Source organism: Ictalurus furcatus, chromosome 10 (genome assembly GCF_023375685.1).
Source record: "Ictalurus furcatus strain D&B chromosome 10, Billie_1.0, whole genome shotgun sequence".
Lineage (NCBI taxonomy): Eukaryota > Metazoa > Chordata > Actinopteri > Siluriformes > Ictaluridae > Ictalurus > Ictalurus furcatus.
In genome coordinates, this window is record NC_071264.1 from 8,628,073 (window position 1) to 8,650,630 (window position 22,558).

Consider the following 22,558-nt stretch of genomic DNA (forward strand, 5'->3'; position numbering starts at 1 on the left):
TCAAAAGTCAGAATGGGGAAAATCTCAGTGATCTCGGTGACTTTAGCCATGACGCATGTACTTGTTGGTGCCAGATGTGCACTTCAGTTTGTGTATATGTGCAATAATCTACAGAGCGTACACAGAACGGGGTGCAAAACAAAAAACATCCAGTGAGCAGCAGGTTTTTAGGCAGAAACAGCTTCTTGATGGGAGAGGTCAGGGGACAATGGCTTGTCTGGCCAACAAGAATGCTACAGTAACCACTCTTTACAACTGTGGTGAGCAGAAAAGCATCTCAGCCTTCACGCAAATGGGCTACAACAGCACTTTGGGTTTCACTCCCGTCAACGAAGAACAGGAACATGAGGCCACAGTGGCCACAGGGTCACCGAAAATGGGCATTTGAAGATTACACAAACGTCACCAGGTTTCAGGAATACCCGTTTCTGCTGTGACATGCAGGTGTTAGGGCCACAATCTACCCACTCTATACGACTTCCAGCATGATAACGCAGCACGTCACAAATCACAAGTCGTCTCAAACTGGTTCAATGAACATGACGATGAGTTCAGTGAGTACTTCAGTGGCCTCCACGCTCACCAGATCTGAATCCAATAGAACACCTTTGGGATGTGGTAGAACAGGAGATGTGCAGCTGACAAATCTGCAAGGGTTAGGTGATGAAATCATGTCAGCGTGGACCAGAATCTCAAACGAAGGCTTCCAACTCCACGTCATGAAGAATTGAGGCTGTTCTGAGAGTAGACGTGGCCCTTCCAGTGAGTGTACATACATATACGATACAGAAGCTGATCTGCGCACTCTCTATGCAGAAGTGCCTTAAAGAGGATGATTTGTATATGGACCTAACCATGTAAGAAATGGAAGTCCTTTCCAAGGCAACAATTTTTACCTTCTGTGATCTATTCGTTACAAATGTATAGCGTAACAGTGCTGCTAGCGTCTGATCTGCCTGTGAATATATAAAATAACAGGATCTATCCCAATGCCTTTGATATTAATCTACAAAGAAATCTGACAGCCCTAATCGGTATTTAATAGGGATGCACTGAAATTTCAGCCAGCGAAAAGGGCATTTTCGGTTTTTGGCCGAGAGAGAGAGAAAAAAGGCTGAAGATATGAGTTGGAAATATATGCCGCCGTGCCCGCCCTGCCCCTCAGTGCTCAGCGCTCAGATTTCACTCTCGATCTAGCCGACGGTTATCACGGCGCTACCCGCCAAAGGGAGATCATGTCGGCGGTTTGGAAACACTTCAAAGTTTCTGATAAGGACATCAAATTTGCCATCTGCAGTGTTTGTTCAGCGGAAATTTCAAGAGGGGGTACGGCGCTGAAGAACTTTTCCACGACAGGTTTGATACACAAACTGAACACACAACTAAAATCCCGTTCAATATGCAGAGTTTCACCTGTTGTCTTCATGAAAATGACCGTGTAGCATATTTAAACTTTTTGTATTTGCAGGATGCTAGCCTAGAGCTGCCAAGTTCATTACCTGACTGCAGTTTTGCATATCATAATAGCTAACCTTACATTATGTGAATAATTGTATAAACTGAATGAAGAATAATATTCAATATTGTTTTAGTTTCAGCGTGTTCATTTCAATAAAAAAGTGTGATCGTTTTGTTGATTTGTAGTTTTTCAATTCAGATTCATTAAATTCATGACATGAACTAAAAAGTCTAATATTAACACAATTATACAAAAAAATAAATAAATAAAAACACGGCCCAGAATTTTCCCTTTCGGTGCATCACTAGTATTTAAGTAGGTTATAGCATAAAAGCTAGAGGAGCTAGAATTAGATTTTAGATTAGAAACACACATCAGAATTAGGGTCAGCAAGGGGTCAACAGAGACTTACCTCTAATACTTTAAGTCGAGACCACGGCCACAATGATACTTTCATAGAGATTCCACATAGATAAATAGGTTTAAAGTCAATGGGATGAGCATGATGAATTATTTTATTTAAAAAAAAACACAAATGATGAGAGAAATGTTGCAGTTTATAGCTCATACATCTCGTACATGCACTGGACACTTCAGTGTATATACATATGTACATACTTACATACAAGTATACCTTGCTCTTGTCTTGCATGTCATCAGAGGAGAATGGCCAGACCGGTTTAAGGTGATAAGAAGGGTCCAGTAACTTAAATATCCACTCGTTACAACCGTGATGAGCAGAAAAGCATCTCAGCTTGCACATCACGCTGAATCTTGAGACGTCTTGCACTCCCCTTCCCTTTAACCCATCGTATGTTGACAGTATAGTCTATTTACCGTTTGTTATGCACAGTCTTTAGAGTTCCCAAATCTGATTTCACTGCACCTTTCTACCAGCTACAAATTCGCATGTGAGACAAACAGACCTTTGAATCTTGAAACTTGTCACTTGGACTAGAAAGGGTAAATCATCCGTATTGTTTGAGTTATTAACGCAGTGCATTCCAAAACACTTGAACCGCATGGTTTGTGTGTGTGCTTTTTGACAGACTTACTGTTTTAGCCGCTGTAACAATATACTGAAGGACCATCTCTCTCTTTTTGCTCAGGTCCTTCTCTCTGAGTGGAGCTCTCTTATCTTCGTTCAAGTTCATATCCTCCTAGAAAGGCACAGAGCGAGCGTGGAGAAAAGGGTAAATGTAAGGTACTTTGAAGCACACTAAAATCTGTTTTCATCAGTTCAAAGTAAATATTTAATGTTAATGTTAATAGAGATTAAGTAAGGTCTGTGTAATGAGTGCGAGCGGTGGCAGGACACGCAGACCGCCCACTAATTCTTAGTCCTGTGTGTACACTTGTACTGCAGTCAGCAACGTTTAAATTAAACGCACGGGTTTTCTACCTTTAAATGTAAATAACTAAGCACTCAAAAAACACTTGTTTTCTCGCCTACATTCCTCCATAGGATGCAGCTTCAACTCCTGCCAAGAGGCAACTTGATAAAAGGGGAGATGAAAACAATGAACGCAGGAGAGAAAAATAAGGTGATGCAAGCTCCATCGCTAAAGCGGCGATCAAAGCCGGAGTCCTGCTGATAATAATACCAAGATTCAAAGCAAACCAAAGCACAACATGCATGAGGAAAATCATTAATAGACACCACAAAAAAAATTAAAAAAAATCTATGTTCCTTATTTGATAAATGCTACTCAGGGCAAAGTTCATTGATCAAACTCAACATTAAACACCGCTGAAGAACTTCTGAATAGTTACTCTAACAGGGTGTTTTATTATTACATGAAGACTGCATAACAGTCTTTACCAGCTTCTAGCGCTGCAGTTATTATTCTACCCGACTTTTATTTCCTGACACCAATTTATGGGTAACACTTTCTCTGCACCGAGCCAATACGCACCACTGTCAGAGAGAAACAGTGCATCCTTATGACTTCAACACTGTTCAGCAGATTTGCAAAGTAAAGGGAATTGCACGGCGTATCACAAGCAAACAATATATAGGTTAATAACAAAGTAGGAAGGAACAGAGAGGCCGTTCAAAATAATCTTTTGAGCCTCGTAACTGGATTTCTGTGCTGCCGTCCTAGTGATTTATTTCCCTTTATGATCTAGATAAGGGAAGTGGTTTGAGATTTGACATGGGCTTGAGGGTGGGTGGATGGATGCGCCTGCGCCTTGATGGAGGCTTGGGTCAGTGTGGCACAGAGGAAGATGCACAGAGCATGGGAAATGCACCAATTATCGCTGTTGGCCCCGTCACTACACCTGGCACGTTCATGAATCGCAACCCTCGCTTGCAGGACTGTGTAGTATGAACACTGATCTTCCTGTCACATAAACCTGGGCTCTGCGATGTGACGAACTCAACTACGAACGTGCTCGACGCCCTCACACTCGCCAGGGCCGTGTGCCATAATCAGATGAAATTTGAGAACATCTCCCATAGTGTCCCAGTGTGAGCTGTAAGTATTTTTAAAATCATATTAACACTTTGAGCATGTTTTAGTAGAAGTTTTGAAAAGCTTGATGATTAAGGGTTCAACAAACAATGCGGCAGGAATGAAGCATTCCTTTATATGCAGGGTCATGCCTCATGGAAAACGACTCTGGTCCTTCTCACCTTCTCTGATTAGGGCTTCGATTGGACAGTGATTGCATTCCAGTGTGGCACGACTGAAACACATAACGAAAGTGAAGTCCTCGGTTTGTTCTTAAAAAGACAATGTGATGCAAGAACAGAAATTCCCAAAAATATTTCCAAAAAGAAAGAGAATATCAACAAAGTAATTAATGCGCCCTAGTGCTCTGCAGTGTGTTTGTCATTTCAGAACAAGGTCACATGGTGCTTTCTCTGTGTAATTTACGATACTTTTGCCAAGCATCTTTCTCTATATATCCAGCTCTATATAGCTCTATCTATATCTACAACTCTCTCTCCATCAATATTTTGCTCCCCTCCTTGTGCCTGAGAAGACAGATGGGGTTTCACATTTTGGTGTTTTGGAATAAAAGTTGAGTCCTAACAAAGTGGGCATTTAACAACGTCTCTGAGCAATTAATTTCGGTAATACACGGCCAATTAATTCCACCTAACTGACTGGGTTTAAAGTAAAGACTTACTGACTCAAAACTTAGCCAAGCTCAATTTCCAAACCAGATTTGAAGTCAGTGTTAAAATGCTCACGCCATCAAAATTGGTGTTTTAGAGGCGTTTTGTAGGTTCCTTGGTGCGGTGAACACAAATACACCAGCTCATAGGCAGTAAGGGAAAATAAAGTACTCAACTGATATTTAATATACTTCCAGTGCATATGTCCACTTTAATTTTACACACAGAATGCCCTTAGACTTTATACATATAAATATGAACTAAAAGGTATGTATTCATAAGCATAAACAAAGATATGCTTTAAAAAAATATTCGCTGGGAAAAAGCATCCATTCAGCACAAATGATCATTAGTAGTGTTTACAGCTCCATATCATGATGCTCCCGTCTCCATACTTCACTGTTGGTATAGTGTTCATGAGATCGTACGCATTACCCTTCTCTCTCCAGACATGACAAGCTGAAATATTGCCAGAGTTCTATTTCTGTATACAGAATACATTGTTCCAAAAGAGGTCTGATTTATCTAACTGTTTTTAAGACACGCATCTCAGTGCCTTTTGTGTGCGTGGGGTGTAGGAATGGAAAGGACTGTGGTGCAGTTCATTAGTTGTTTTGTGTGTAACTCTTGTTCCTGCTGCTTTCAGGTCGTCCTGCAACAATCTGGACTGGGTTTTCGCAACACACCGAAGACATCCGGGTTTGAGATCGAAAGACGAGTACGAGACGACGGATCAGGATCCCAGCTTTCATTTCCTGATATTTGCTTCGAGATGTGTTAAATAACTTGAATATATCACCCTTGGTGGCAGGCAGCCCAATTTTTAGGTGAGAAAAAGTATAGGAACAGATAGCCTTGAAGTAAATTAAAAGCAAACAACACTTAATATTTGGTTGCAAATCCTTTGCTTGCAATAACTGCATAATAACTGCATCTTCAGGAGGTTAAGGTCTGGTGACTGACTTTGCCAGTCTAAAACCTTCCACTTTTTTCCCCCCGCTGATGAAGTCATCTGTTGTGTTAGCAGTGCTGTTTGGGTCACTGTCTTGCTGTTCCAATACTTTAGGAGGGGACTGTTTGCAGTGGAAGTATATTAAATAGCAAAAACAAAAACCTAACATCTTGATCTCAGCTCAAACATTCGTGACCTCACTGTAATACACGACGATTCTGAATTTGGAGATGTAGAGGCGCATTAGTGTGTGAGAGTGGGCTTGTTTCTTGATCCTGTTTTATTTTACTGCCTCGGGTTAAAAAGCCGTTTTTTCATTCTCCCCCACAAGGAACCTACTGCTCTCAATGCTGTTTGCTGCAGAGGAGAAGAAAAAGACTGCTGCAGGCTGGTAAACGATTCATGGCCTGGTACCAACCCGAGGCATGGTGGATACTAACACATAATAAAAAATAAAAAAAATTTTAAAAGTCACAGTGCACAAACTGAACTTTTGCTGCTTTTATAATGAAGACAAAAGTTTAAAAAAAAAAAAAAAAAAAAACAGCAAGCTGTAATGCTAATCAGTATCCTAATACTGTGGGGCAATTACACAACTCCAATATAGGGGTGTTAAACGTTATCTCATTAACATTTACCCCAGTAAACTGTGCCCTCTATTGATGCTATCTCCAGAATTCTAAGCAGTTTTGCTTCAACATGTCATCGTGCATGTGAATTAGCAGCGAGTTTACTTGTAGCGTGGGCAGCTAAGTTCCAACAATGTGGCACAAACTTTGCTAACAAACTGCATGCTGCTATTCCCTTTGACATTATTTCCATTAGTGTCCTAACCCCTATGACTTTACTAACCCACAAGTGCTAGATGCCTCGAACAACATGTAAACAAAATGCTGGCTAGGAAGAGAGTGTTCTCGGCCATGTGGAACTGGACTGAAGTGATTTGCAAAGGTAGTAAACCGGCAGCGGTACTAGAGCATTAATCATTGCTTGGCCATGACTAAATCAGTCATTATGTTCTTCAATAGACACTAGATTGGTCCTGCACTACTGGATGCTTGATGTTTTTGGCAGTGCTCGATGGTGCAGAGGGTAGCGTTGCAGCCTCATAGCTCCAGGGTCAGCGGTTCGATACAGAGTTCGGATTACTGAGCACGTTCTCTCCATAGCCATGGAGGCTGGATTCTCCAGGTTTCCTCCCACCTCCCAAAAACTTGACAGTAGGGGAACTGGGTTAGGTAAATTACGATAAGGTGCGAGTGTGTGAAATGTGCCATGTGATAGACTGCTGTCCCATCGAGGGTGAATTCCTTCCACACCCCCCAGCGCTCCGGATAGGCTCTGCACCCACCTCAATACTAACCTGCGGTTACTAAAGATAAATGAATGAATGAATGGCAGAGCTTTCTGTGTGGATAGGGTGACATTATTCTCTCTCCTGTGACACTACACAATCATGGGGAGCATCCACAGAAAAATACTTTACACCTCTGTGTATCGAACAATACATTCAACAAACCGCATCATAAAGTGTGCTGTGTGTCATATAATACTAAGATGCAATAAACATTTAAACTTGATCAAGCCCACACTCTCTCCTCGAGTTTCCTCTGTATCTCAAATCAGGAGGGGTTACAGGGATTTTTTTTTTTTTTTTTAAAGATACACACTAATCGTAGGCACACCAACATTTTTCACAGTGATACACTAACACCAATGCATCTGCACAGACATCATGTACATGAAAACACTCGCTCGCTCACTCTGCTGCTTTAAGACAGCTTTTCTTGACCGATTTAATCCAGGTTAAAGAATTCAAAGCAGCATTTGGTAAGTTCCTAGATGCAGGTACACTAGGTGGCTATAAGTACAGTATGTGGTCACCTGACCACTGAAAATCTCAATCCAAAACCAAGGGCATTAACACTGATTGTTCCCCCGTTGCTGTAATAATAACCTCTACTCTTCTGGGAAGGCTTTCCATTAGATTTTGGAGGATGGCTGTGGGAATTTGTGATGTCCAGCAAGACATCCTGGTGCAAAGTTGGTCATCCCACAGGTGTTCAGTGAGGTTGAGGTCAGGGCTCCGTGCACGACACTCAAGTTCTTCCAGTCCAACTCTGGCACACCATGTCTTCATGGAGCTCGCTTTGAGTACAGGGGCATCGTCATGCTGGAACAGGTTTGGGCCTCTCAATTCCACTGCAGGGAAATCATAATGCTACAGCATACAAACACTTCCTATACAACTGTGCACTTCCATCTGTGTGGAAACAGTTTAGCGAAGAACACACATGATGTGATGGTCAGGTGTTCACAAACTTTGGGCGAAAGAGTATGAGAGACTACTCAGTATAGTTAGGAACACAGGATTCAAAAACACCTTTGAGCTACAAAGACTTGCGACTTCAAACACACCCCCTTGAGTCACAGCAGCAGGGAGGCCAGTGTTCCAGGTCTTAGCACAGCTGTACCAGTGTTCAGTGTTACTGAAAAAAAAAAACGTGGACCGTATGGCAGTCTGCAAACAGTAGCACGGGAAACACAACGTTACAGCACCTTTCTTCTACAAGGGCATCGAATTGGACTTGTACAACAAGGCTTACCATCATTTTCTCAAAGAGAGCAAGAATCTCCTTCTCCGAAGTGATCCTGGAGGAGAGATCCTCAAACTCAGAAGAGGTAGACCAATCACAGGAGGACTGCTTGGTCATGTGGGAAAGCTGGGTCCTCTCCTTCTTACTGCCCGGGATACGAATACTCGCAAATCGGTCCATCTGGAGGGAAAAAAGAAAGCCAAGACATGTCAGTTATTACCTGTTGAAGCAAAGGGGTCTCTTTTTTGTTTTGTTTTTTAAACTTGGCTCATACTCTGATTATGTTAACCTGCCTTGAGCATAATTATATTCTAGGGGTGTGACCATTTTGAACAAAATTTTCATGAAGAAAAAAAACATGACTAAAAAGACAATTCAAAACAATGTGCATTTTTTCTGTATAAAACTGAATAAATGCAAAAAAAAGATACTACAAAGAGAGGTTTAATATTGTAAACAAAATGTTCACCATATCTTAAAAATAAATAAATTAAGGTATAAAAGACTCACAAAAATGTGACTGAATTAACAAAGTCTGTGACCCGGAGGAAACGAACTCTCTCGGGCACTTCAAACTACAGCGCCGCAGGTCTGGTGTAGTTTGAAAGCTCCTGAATAGAGCCTTTTAACGGTTATAACATCGTTGTGTAACCATAAATAACCTATAATGCCCGTCAGCCGTCGTGATCCGGCGGTATCGGGCTATCGGTCACTTCACAACAGCAGACGAGACCCGGTAATGGTGCGGGCTCTCCACGAAAGACCATGTGACCTGCGTGCTCTATATATTTGAACTCTATGGGTTGCACAGATTGGGAACTCTGGTGTTCAAACTGCATTCGAAGCATAATTAACAGAAGGCTGATTTCCATTGTGTGTGCATCGCAATGCATTGTTACACCCTTATGAAAATCCCAGTCCCAGCAGGACATACCGTTTGATTAGTAAAGATACAATGGCATCACTGAAGTTGTTAACGGTACAGCGTCTACGTTACGGATCAGGTAATTTCCTCTTCAACCTCACACATAAGCCGTGGCAAAGTTTAATCAAAGCTCCACGGGTTACAAAACCAGTAAAATGTTTGAAATGGCATGGCTGACACAGACCCGGTGCATGTACAGTGTAACCTTGTAACCCTGGATTGATTTATACTGACAGGGCAGATGCCCACATCACAGAGATAATGATTTCCTAATTGGATTAGATTTGTCAGCAAGCTGTTTGCTGTTTTCTTGGTTTCCCACATGCACCTGCAGGTAGGTGAGATGTTATTCCGAGGTGGTGAAGGGGTTTTTTTTTTTTTATGCTAATAACCCTTATCTTTCTGAGAAGCTTAACTTATCAACACTTATCGTCCAGGATATTTTCACAAAGCCCACCTATTGTGCGCTGGTGAGATGTGTTGGAGTTGTGAAATTAATATAACGTATACGAAGAAGCAAAATATAAAATTTAAGAGGTGTTTACATAGCACAACGCAAAAGCTGGGGAGTGTGGTGTGGGATGCCAGGCGACACAATCGTCAGTCTCGACAGCTTAATTTGGTTTGCAGCTGCCCTAAAGCTCATATCACAACTTTGACTGATGGCGAGGATCAGTTTAATCACGCGGTTTGGTCCGACGCCGAAGGACGGTGTATTTGCTATTCAGACCTCATTACCAGGGAATAGATAAGTAAATAAATATGGAGAGTCAGCGCCTTGATAAGAGCAGCAGGCATCAGAGCACACATAATACGGGCTGCTCAGAAAAGATGAAGTGCATTTCAGGGCTGTTTAGGTGTTTGCACGTCTGCGGCTCACTCGCCCACAATATCCTCCTCTTTCTTTCTCAGAGTCTTTGATGTTACTACTAATGGCTCCATATCCTTTTATTCCTTCCATCCACTCCATCAGGCAGCTCTTAAGTAATTCTGCCTGCACCTCTGAAACAAATCCACCATGTTCAACCATTCTGTTCCATATTCCCCCAAAAATCCCTCCATTTCCACCGCACATCAAACACACCCTAGAAATGGTTACCCAACGCTCATCCAATACCCATATCTACGCTCATCTACCTGCAACACAGCCTTACTTCATACTTTCTTTCCTTTTGTTCTGTTTTGTTTTTTTTGTTTTGTTTTTTTACCATGCCAGCTTCTATGGCTGCATTCATGGCGAGAGCCAGGTTTAGTTATTTAAATAAGAATTAAATGAGATGTTTAAGATTCATTTTTCCTAAAAACTTTAAACCTAATGGTTTGGATTCACTTGATTAAAAACCTTTTCAAAACTATCAGCTGAATAATATTTCCCTCAGATGTGTAGAGGTATGACAGTCCAGTAAAAGATGTTTAATGGATAGTGGGTTCTGACGAGATGAGCACTTTGGTGGATTTTCCCCTGATAGTAAAAATCGGTGTGTGAGTCTTGTAAGTCCTATCCGACATCGTGTGTAAATAACTTGATCCCGGCGATTATTAAAAGGGAACACAACAGGTTTTATTTCCCGTAATTGGTTGTTTAAACATTGATCCCACTCAGACTGCCATTTGCTTTTGATATATACATGGAGTGGGTTTCGGATCTGTGGAAGGTATTCAGTAGATTCAGTGCTTCTCTGGTACACAGCAGAAAATAATATTAAATCTCTTTGCTTCAAGAGATGACAGTTTGATTAAAATCTTCACGATTGTTGAGTGATCAGTTTTAGAAGCTTGCAACGCCTCAAGACACGATTTTGAAGCAGTTAATATTAAAAAATGCTTTCGCGAAGCAGTCTTAATAAACTTCAGTGCCAGGAGTAGAGCGTTCGCCTCTGCAGTGAAAACTGAACTTCGGTCGGGGATGCGTTAATCTTGACACAGTTGGTTTGTCGGAGAAGCTGCTGCCCCTTTATTTCCAGATTTAGATCCATCTGTGCATACTGGGATGTGAAGTGGGTATATACGGCTCTCAAGTCCAGAAATTGTTGATGGAAATAATTCGGCTGAGTTTTGGATTTTTGGTTCCTTGTTAAATCCAGATGGATTTCAGACTTTGAGATCCAATGTTTAAATCCACTTTCAAGTTCTCCAGATGGGGTTTATATGTAGGCCAAACGGATGAATGAAACTTGGGGGGTTATTTCCATATATTGTTGAAAGCTGGAGTGGGAAAACTGAACTGAGTGCTGAATAAGCTGGGTTTTTTATTGTTGAAATTGATACCAAGAAACTCATCTCTAACAAATTTAATGGGGACTCCATCCTAAACCGGTTCTGGTTCATTGCGTAGCGAACGAAACCGACAGAAATGCATACAGGTGGTGTTTGTTTGTGAGAACCTGAAACCGTTCTGTGGTGACCAGGAGTGCGTTTTGTTTATCTTCAGTTGAATGTACTTGCAGCAAATGCAGATATCATCTACATATAAACTACAGACGACATCAGAAACAAGGACTCTTGCAAAGCTATTTATGTTTATATTGAAGCGGGTTACTGATCGGATACTTCCTTGAGGTACTCCAAGTTCTTGTTTACGTAAGTTAGACGAGGCATTTGCTATTTTAACTCTAAAAAGTCTGTTTGACAAGCGTTCAATGAAGATTGGCAGTCGACCTCTAAAAAAATTCATCTGGTACAGATCCTTTAAAACACTATGTTTTCATGTCGTGTCATAAGCTTTCTCCAAATCAAAGACGACAGCTAAAACGTGTTCTGTAGTGCTTCGACCTTTCCTTAAACCACATTGGGCGTTACTTACATGGTGTTTAAATTACAGTATCCAGACCAGGTAAATGGTAAATGGTCTGCACTTATATAGCCTTAGCGGTTCCAAAGCGCTTTACACTGAGTCTCATTCACCCATTCGCTCTCTCTCTCACACACCCCAATGGTAGCAGAGCAGCAAGGCGCTAATTTCCCATTGGGAGCAACTTGGGGTTCAGTGTCTTGCCCAGGGACACTTTGGCATGTGGAGTCATGTGGGCCAGGAATCGAACCGCCAACCCTATGATTAGTGGACAACCCGCTCTACCACCTGAGCCACAGCCGCACAGGTGATCACTGGCCATCCTCTCCACTGTTTTGCATAAACAACTGGTTAAAGCTATAGGACGGTAGTTTACGGGGTCTTTTCCTGGCTTTGGAATAGGTATTATTTCTGCTTCATGCCAGGCGGGTGGGATTTTTCCCCCGATATCCAGATGGAGTTAGAAATTCTAAAGAGCATTTTCAGAGAAAGGTGGGGTAAACTCTTTAAGGTAATAGACCTTACTTCATACCATAACGGGCTATTCATCCAGCCCTGTATATGCATGTATGGCTATCTATCCATCTGACAATGTAAAAGTGTCTGGCTCCAGTGTGTGTTCATGCTGAGCTGAACACATAATAAAGCTGATTATCCTATTCGAGTGACTACTCTCCCTCTGGCATTAAAAGTCTACGTGAATCAATAGCAACCCAAGACAAACAAAAACACATTTGCCAATCGATACCACGAAAGAAACCGCACGTTTTGTACAAAAACAAGAAAATTTTAGAACAAAGAACAAGAAGACAGAGCACAGAATAAAAAAAAATAATAAAAAAGATGACTCAGTGGGTGTGGAATTAAAGAAAGGAAGAGGATGATTGCAATGCTAAATTTCAGTGGATTTCCAATTTAAAACTTGTTTGACAATTTCATCGATAAGTAGATTAAATGAACTGCCTTCTCAATTCTAATAACATCGGACCATCTAGGCAGCACTCGCGGACAGTTATTTTCAGTCAGAGAAGACCGGGCTGCTATGTACTTGAGTGGGGAAAGCCACATAGAAGTATTCACAACCATTTCATATACCTGTTCTGAAAGGCCCTGGAGTCTGCAACACCACTAAACAAGCAACATGAACACCAAGGAGTTCTCCAAAAAGGTCAGAGACAAAGTTGTGGAGAAATATAGATCAATGATGGATTATAAAAATAAAAATATCCCAAACTTTGAACATCCACAGAGCACCATTAAATCCATAATAACAAAATGGAAAGAATATGGCACTGTTACAAACCTGACCGGTTTTATAGGACCACTTTAAGCTGTACACTCCACAGAGCAGGACTTTATGGAAGAGTGGCCAGAAAAAAAAGCCATTGCTTATTAAAGTACAAAATAAGAAAATTAGAGTACGCCAAACAGCATGTGGCAGACTTCTCAAAAACATGAAAGAAGGTGCTCTGGTCTAGAGAACAACCGATGGTGGATTTTGCCGATACCGATAACCAAATTGGGCAGCAGCTTTTGGGCCGTTTTTAAAATTTATACTGAATGAAAACGTCAAATATTGCTGAACTTTATTACAAAATATATTGCTGGAATTTGAACGCACTACCTTCCAATCAGTAGCCCAACGTCTTAAATCACTGAGCTACCACCGCCCTTAAGTGTACTCAAGATTATAGTACACTCAAGACTTCCCTATTTTCCCCCTCAATTATTCTTTGTCTCACAATAAAAATTGTTCGCAACTACTTTTTTTTTTTTTGTCCTCACCTCTTAGGGGGGTCAATACTTTCACAAGGCACTGTATACCAGAAATGGATATACACTTTATGACCAAATGTTTGTGGACACCTGACCACCACACCGACAGTACGTGTGTTCCTCCAAACTGTTACCACAAAGATGGAAGCACACAATTATCAATAAAGTTTTTGTATGCTTAGAAATTCTGAAGTATTTCCCTTCATGTTTCAGCATGCACACAAAGCGAGGTTCTTGAAGACCCGGTTTATCAAGGTTGGAACTGAAGAACGAGTGTCCTGCACAGAGCCCTAACATCAACCCCACTGAACACCTTTAAGATAAATTGGAATGCCGACCGAACCCCAGGCCTCCTCGTCCGACATCAGAGGCTGACCTCACTGCAGGTTTGATACACCACTTGAAAACAAGGCCTCCTGCTCCACACGAAGGACACAACAAAACAACAGCGGTAAACGAGAAAGTCCCTGACAGCATGCTGACGCCATTTATCGATATCGTAATAAATGATTACGCAGTGCACTTTTCTGAGATATCAGCAGTATGGTGTATTTTTTTATAATTACAATTTAAATGGTACTGAATGGATGCCATTGATTCGACATCTTTTTTTTTTTTATTTAAACTTTTGTCTTTGTAGGCATTAAAGAAGAGTTTCTTCTTTTGTTAATATTACTACTGTTTTGTAGACAGTTTGTCGGCTAAATCATATATCGTGATATGATATTTGTGTCACATCGCCCAGCCCTAACGTAAAAGTACAACTAAAAATAATGGAACTCACTGCCTTGGATGTTAATTAATTCTAGAAAGCCTAGGTCTACATGTTGGAATTTGTAGGCGAAGAGAGAATATTGAGCCCCGTTACACAGTGCTTAGTAGACGCTGATCGTCAGATACGTACCGGAAACATACAAATGTTGGGGTTTCTCGTAATATAAAGCTGGAATTGTCTCTGCTACATTTGTTGTCTAACTCTTCACCCTTGCAGAATAGTCCCAGTGAAAATGTGAGTCACGTTGGCTTATTTCAATGCGTTTGTTAACTTATAATTTAGTTCAATATTCAAGTGGATTAAAAATTAAGTACAACCATACACAGAAAGCTTTTATAGTCACTTTCTTCCACATTTTTATGGGAGTTCATCTCTGCATTCAAATTTATCCTCTGAATTAATTTTATCTAACCCCCTTCAGTCTAGCGACGGCTATACCATGTTCCCTTAATAAAGAGAACGATGAGTCACTAGCTATTTGCCTATAAAAGCATAAAAGACTGAAATGCCCCATTCAACATTTGGATGCCCGAGAGCATTGTCATCCATTAACATGCAGACCAGTCAATTGAGGAGCTCTCCAGAAGTTGCATATTTAAATCTGGAGCTTTTTAACAATCTACTGCTCAGCCTTTAGTGCATCTGCTGGGAGAATTTTTCCATCACCATCATCAAGTCCTGTTTATTCCCTGCTATGCTAAAGGAAACTCGTTTCATCAGTCCTGGGCAGTGGAGCTCAAACTTGCTTCATATACGTACTTCTGAAAGTCAAAGTTAATAGTCAACTATTACATGCACGCAAATTATTCACTTAATATATTAGCAAGCTGAAATAGCCCACTGTTTGAATTAAATTTTTATGCAAACGCTAATTTCGCTAACTACTAATAACCTGCTGGAGCGAACAGCCACACCTGGCGTACACTGCACTGGTAATGAGACTAATTTAAATGTTTTTCATTTACCAACACAATTACACAGAAAATGTGTTGCGTAGCAGGATAGGATAGGATAGGACTCGTTTCCAGCATCAGTACTAGCTTCTGATTTTTTTAATTTATATTTCCCTTCATAATCTTCAAGCTGATAAATGTAACTTGTATACATGGTATTCGTCTTAATGTTCTCAGAAGTAATCTCAAAACATAAATCTCAGATACAATGTGGCGGCTGTGGCTCAGGTGGTAGAGCGGGTTGTCCACTGATCGTAGGGTTGGCGGTTCGATTCCCGGACCACGTGACTCCACATGCCGAAGTGTCCTTGGCTAAGACTCTGAACCCCAAGTTTCCCCCGATGGCAAGTTAGCGCCTTGCATGGCAGCTCTGCTACCACTGGAGTGCGAGAGTGTGTGTGAATGATACACAGTGTAAAGCGCTTCGGATAAAAGCGCTATATAAGTGCAGACCATTTACAATGCCTTGCGAAAACATTCAACCCATCAAAGGTCATCAGATTCATCTGGATTACAAATGACACACAGATCTAGCTAGTATTTTTACTGCAACCAAATATGCTTGCAAAGTCAACATTTAAAGTTAAAAATCCATTATGTGTCAGCAGATCTTTTTTTTTAAAAAAATAAATAAATAAATAAAAAATGCAACTGAATAATGCTTCTTGCATAAGTATTTAATTTTAGTACTGATTTATCTATTTAACGCACATTTAGTACCCATTAGTACTTGGAAGAAGCTCCTTTTGCTGCAGTAAAAGCTTTAAGTGTGTTGGGGTAAGTTCCTACCAGCTCCGCACACTGTTTACGAGAGATTTTCACCCATTCCTCCTGGCAGATTTGCTCCAAGTTCGTCAGGTTGCTTGGATATTGATTGTTGACTGCAATTTTCAAACGGTGCCACGGATTCTCGATGGGATTCAGATCAGGACTTTGACTTGGCCACTATAGAACATTTTTGTTCTTAACCGTTCCCATGTTTCTTTTGCCTCGTACTGTGGGTCCAATTTTCCTGCAGAAAGGTGAAGTTTAGTGTTTGTTTGGGGTTGTTTTTTTTGTTTGTTTGTTTTTTTTGTTTTTTTTTTTACAGCAGACTGAAGCAGGCTCTCTTGTAATAATGCTTCTTCTATTCTCCCTTCAATTGTGGTTTTGAGAATGACAAGCGCCCCCAGAGCACGACGCTTCCACCCCCGTATTTCACCGAAGTGATGGTGTTAATTGAGTTGGCCTGCGTTAGGTTTGCTCCACACATAGTACTTTGAAACTTGTCCAAGTTCTGTATCCTGGTTGCATCCCACCAAAACACACATATACTTATGCATTCATATGGTTCGTCATGGTGTTTCTTTCTAGCCAACCTCCCATACAGTCCTCAACTATACAGAGCTCTTGAAATGGTTGTCTGGTTCACCTTCACTCCACTCTCAGCCACTGTACTCTGTAGCTCCTTCAGAGTCACTGTTGGCCTCGCTGTGGCTTCCCTCATGATCTTGTTATTGCATTTTGACGGATTATTGAGATTTGATAGACGGCCTTGCCTTGGGGGTGTTTGGGTGGTGTGATGCAGCCTTCGCTTCCTCACTACTAAAGCAACAGTGTTTATAGAGACGTCCAACCTCTTAAATATAAGTTTACACCCCATTCCTAAGTTATGAAATTCTATTACCTTACCTTTAACATCCTTCGAATGCACCTTACTCTTCATACTCTTCAAAGACATAAGCCTTTCCTTCAGGCGGACCTTCTCGTCAATGGCAGTTCAACTGAGGTGGTTTTTGTCCAGAAAACGGGAGCTGTTTTAATACTTCAAAGATGAACCGTGTCCTCATTAAGACAATATCCCTCAGGGGATGAAAACTTTTGAACCAGAAATGTATTTGAAATACTTGCTGATCAATAATTCGCCCCAGTTTGAAAATGGGCTTAAGTTCCTTACTATTCATAATTTCTACATTGCTATCTCCTGATATAGCAAACACCACTAAACACCTCAAATACAAACACAAATCCGTGCAGTGTGTAAGAGCCGAATATAATCTGTTACACTTTCAGCAAGATTAAACCAACGGCCAACACGGAGCACGTTTAGATGCGGTCTCAAGGTCAGTCACAATGCATGCTTTACAAGAGAACAGCGTTACTACGAGCAACTTCTACAGTGTTAGTGGAAGAGTAAAGACCGTTAACAAAGGACAAAAGTCTGTAGTATGATTTTAGATAAAAAGCTTTTCAGATCTGCGCTGCTGCCTCATTGCCTACATGAAAATTAGTTAATTAGCTACCATGCTTTCATACTGCAAGCTTCTTTTTTTAATAAACAGCCCAGTTAGTAGTGAGAAGACAGACTCTCAGTTTTGGCTAATAAACAGACACGGCTCATCAAAACAGATCGCAGCATGATGTTAGTCAATAACAGCACCAAAGAATCAAAGAGCAAGAGGATCTTACCACATCATCAGTAAGTGTTCTGATGTTTAAGGGCTACGAACAGAGAGAAGCAATGTGATTAGAACATTTAAAAAACACCAGACCTTCAGCTGTAAAACTGTATGCTAAACGCAGCAGGAACTTCATAACAGAAGTTATCTGATGTACAACAAGACTTTAGATTTAAAGGATTAGCAGGTCATTCACAAATTCTGTAGCCTGAGGGAGTATACAAATCCACGCTGCTCTCAATGCTAGGGATAAAAGCCGAGACATGGAGCAGTAGGTTAAGCAGTGATCTCTTACTGGACTGGGGTGACGAGGGTGTGCGCACAGGGACAGAAGCGGACTCTAAACTGATGTTACGCTACAGTACAGAGTGGCTGAACCTATCCTCTAATGCTCAGTAGATCCAGCAAGTAGAGACTGTTTACTGTATTAGTCAGAGTCCAGAGAGACGAAAACACTCTCATTATCTATGTATATTTATTTTTTGTTTCATTTTTCTTTTCTCTTTTTATAGCTATTGGCAATATTCTAATTGCTCTGTCACACCGATAAAACTCAACGATGTTAACTCAGTTAAGAGACAGAGAGAGAAATACAGACTGACCGAGAGAGAGAGAAAGCGAGAAAGAGAGAGAGAATAAGAGACAGAGACACAAAGAGAGACAGAAAGAGTGAGAGACAGACAGTGACGCACAGAGAGAGAAGACAGATAGACAGAGACACACAGAGAGAGAAGACAGAGAAAGAGAGGCAGACAGGCAGGCAGGCAGAGAGAGAGAGAGAGAGATACAGACAGACAGACAGACAGACAGACAGGCAGGCAGGCAGAGAGAGAGAGAGAGAGAGATACAGACAGACAGACAGACAGACAGACAGGCAGGCAGGCAGAGAGAGAGATACACAGACAGACAAAAAGAGAGACAGACAGGCAGGCAGGCAGAGAGAGAGAGAGAGAGAGAGAGATACAGACAGACAGACAGACAGAGAGACAGACAGGCAGGCAGGCAGAGAGAGAGAGAGAGAGAGAGATACAGACAGACAGACAGACAGAGAGACAGACAGGCAGGCAGGCAGAGAGAGAGAGAGAGAGAGAGATACACAGACAGACAAAAAGAGAGACAGACAGGCAGAGAGAGAGAGAGAGAGGCAGACAAACAAACAGACAGAAAGTGGGGCAGACGGAGGGAGTAGAAAGACAGAGGGAGAGGAGAGAGAGGGAGGGAGAAAGAGAAAGAGAGAGAGGGAGGGAGAGAGAGAGGAGAGGGAGTGAGAGGGAGATAGAGAGACAGAGAGAGAGACAGAGAGAGCGGGAGAGACGGAGAGAAAGAGCGGGGGAGAGAGAGAGAGGGAGAGACGGAGAGAGAGCGCGAGAGACGGAGAGAGAGAGAGCAGGAGAGACGGAGAGAGAGAGGGAGAGACGGAGAGAGAGATGGGGAGAGACGGAGAAAGAGAGCAGGAGAGACAACGAGAGACAAAGAGAGACAGAGAGAGAAAGACAGACAAAGAGAGGAGTGGAGAGACAGAGAATGTAGAGAGAGAGACACAGAGAGACGAGCAGATGTTACATTATTTATAAATCCAGCTGTAGCTTGAGTTTCTGGGGTTTAAATTAAACCTCAATTCAAGTGACCAGTCAGAATAACTCTATATATAAACTGCATATATACACACACATATATACATACACACACACACACAACATATAAAACTACACTACTAACTATAAGAAGTGAAAGAGAGAAAAACAAACAGCAGGTGGTTATTTCCATGGCTGTAGCACAATGAGGAAAAGAGCATGCTTCACAGTCGTTTCTCTCAGCACACACACACACACACACACACACACACACACGTCCTCCTGTGTATACACCATGTACTTTACTGCACATGGACTTACTGCACATGGACTGTGTATACACCATGTACTTTACTGACGCGGCATCTGACGTAGCCTCATATTCAACAGTTTCCGTGTGTGAGTGTGTGTAAATATTGAGCGAGCGACATCAATGCTGCACACCGCTGCATGCACAGACACATCAATCGATAGTGCAGACCTTCATTAGCATAGACGTAGAGGGAAGAACACAAATGTCGACCTGTCTAATGAAGTGTGTGGGATTAATATTTGTATTCTGTTTAGCGAGACAGACACACAGACAGAATATTAGAGACAGGAAGCATTTCAGTGTCTATCCATCCAAGAGTCTAGTAAAAACTCTAATCTATCCTCTAGTGCTCTTCTTATAAATACCAATAAAAATGCATTCCCATCTAGCTTTCTTTTCCTTTTCTCCAGTTTCTTACTGCAGTGGTCCTCGTCCTCTCCGTGTCCAGTGTATGCTTGTTTTTGCTCTATTTTTACTTTCCTCTTTTTATTGCTACTGGGAATATTCTAACGGCCAAACGAACAAAACATGAGAAATTAAAAACCGTCTTAGGAGAGCGACACACTTCTGCAACCTTCGCTGTGAATGATGTGGCAGAATGTCACAGTCTGAGGGACAGCGAGACACCAACTCTCAAACACACACACCCGGAAAAGAAAAAGAAAATTCTCTCGTTTTTTATTAGAAATATTTTTAATAGAAATAGATAGAGAGAGAGAGAGAGAGAGAGACAGATAGAGAGAAAGAGAGACAGAGAGATGGAGAGAAAGAGAGAGACAGATAGAGAGACAGAGATAGCGAGAAAGAGAGAGAGATAGAGAGAGAGAGAAAGAGAGATAGAGAGAGAGAGAGATAGAGAATAGATAGAGAGAGAGAGATAGAGAGAGAGAGAGATAGAGAATAGATAGAGAGAGAGATAGAGAGAGAAAGAGAGAGAGAGAGAGATAGAGAATAGATAGAGAGAGATAGAGAGAAAGAGAGAGATAGAGAATAGATAGAGAGAGAGATAGAGAGAAAGAGAGAGATAGAGAATAGATAGAGAGAGAGATAGAGAGAAAGAGAGAGAGAGAATAGATAGAGAGAGATAGAGAGAGAGATAGAGAGAGAGATAGAGAGAAAGAGAGAGAGAAAGAGAATAGATAGAGAGAGAGATAGAGAGAGAGAGATAGAGAATAGATAGAGAGAGATAGAGAGAAAGAGAGAGAGATAGAGAGAGATAGAGAGAGAGATAGATAGAGAATAGATAGAGAGAGATAGAGAGAAAGAGAGAGAGATAGAGAATAGATAGAGAGAGAGATAGAGAGAGAGATAGAGAGAGAGAGATAGAGAGAGAGAGAGAGAAAGAGAGAGAGATAGAGAGAAATAGAGAGAGAGAAAGAGATAGAGAGAGAGATAGATAGAGAATAGATAGAGAGAGACAGAGAGAGATAGAGAGAGATAGAGAATAGATAGAGAGAGAGATAGAGAGAGAGAGATAGAGAATAGATAGAGAGAGATAGAGAGAGAGAGAGAGAAAGAGAGAGAGATAGAGAGAGAGATAGAGAGAAAGAGAGATCAAGAATGAGAGATGGAGAGTGAGAGATTGAGAGAAAATGTATGTATATATATTTATTTCCATGGGGTGTACTTATTTTTTCAGATGACCAATAGATGACTAATACAGTCATCTGAAAAAATAAGTAGACCCAATGAAAACTGTTGGCTTTTGAAAGTAAACACTTGAAACAGCGCCTATTAATGACTGATATTTTGTAGTAATTTTCCTAATTTAAAGGAACAAAAAACAGATCAGTCACATGGAAAAAGTAAGTACACCCCTACATTTATCAAACCTTCAAATGCATAAAATTAGAATCAGGTGTTGAAGATCGGGTGCCAGTGATGAGGACCTGCTTAGGGAGTGCAAGTCTTATTTATACCCCTCTCATATCTAGTGTCTGGTGTTCCCTTTGTTATTGAGGTCTGTAAGGCATTCAGAAAAAAGGTTGTGGATGCCTATGAGTCTGACAAGGGATTTAAAAAGATCTCCACATTATTGGAAATACTACACTCCACTCTAAGGAAAATCATCCACAAATGGTGCAGATTTGAAACTATTGCCAGTTTGTCCAGGACTGGCCGTCCCAGCAAATTCAGTCCAAGATCAAACCGTCTGAAGCAAAAACAAGTCTCCCAGAACCCCAAAATTTCATCACAGGATCTGCCAGTAAGTCTTGCAACTGTTGGTGTCAAAGTGCGTGCTTCTATAATCAGAAAGAGATTGCACAAATTTGACCTGCATGGGAGACGTGTCAGGAAAAAGCCTTTGCGAGACTATAGTTTGCCACTGAGCATATAGGCAAACACCAGGTCTTTAAAAAAAATCTGCTCTGGACAGACAAATCAAAGATTTGCCTGCTTCGAGCTAGAGTTGTTTGGCCACTGTAACAGCAGACATGTTTGGTGCAGACCAAAGACAGCTTTTCAGGAGAAGCACCTCATACCAACTGTGAAGCACAGTGGTGGAAATGTCATGGCTTGGGCTTATTTCACTGCCTCATTGTAGTTCCTCACACCCCATGGAAATTGTTGGCTTTTTTTTTTTTTTACTTTTACATTTGGACGAGCAAACCTTTGATCATATTTGAAACAGGGCCTATTAATGAAGTTGATATACCTGAACAAAACCACAAGGAAAATGAGTTTTCAATCATTTATTTAACAGAAATATCAATAGATGTGATCATCATCTGTGGAAAAAGTAAGTACACCCTTGGCCTCAGAAGCTAGTATTGGCCCCTTTAGCAGAAATAACTCTGTTTAAATTTTCCCGCCATCTTTCGGATGAGACGTCAAACTGAGGTCCTGACTTTCTGTGGTCATTAAAAATCCCAGGACA

General features: G+C 41.2%; 1 protein-coding gene across 2 annotated transcripts in view; it reads right to left on the reverse strand.

Moving 5' to 3' along the window:
• The window catches only part of diaph3 (diaphanous-related formin 3), a 376,752-nt gene that overhangs the window by 325,874 nt on the left and 28,320 nt on the right, over positions 1 to 22,558 (reverse strand). Inside the window, exons 2-4 of one of the 2 annotated variants that reach the window (XM_053634162.1) lie at positions 17,804 to 17,836; positions 8,145 to 8,315; positions 2,515 to 2,619 (exon numbers count right to left, since the gene is read on the reverse strand). In XM_053634162.1, coding sequence (XP_053490137.1) covers positions 2,515 to 2,619; positions 8,145 to 8,315; positions 17,804 to 17,836 — 309 coding nt within the window. The remainder of the gene's footprint in view (positions 1 to 2,514; positions 2,620 to 8,144; positions 8,316 to 17,803; positions 17,837 to 22,558) is intronic. The other variant, XR_008386878.1, reaches the window with a different exon arrangement.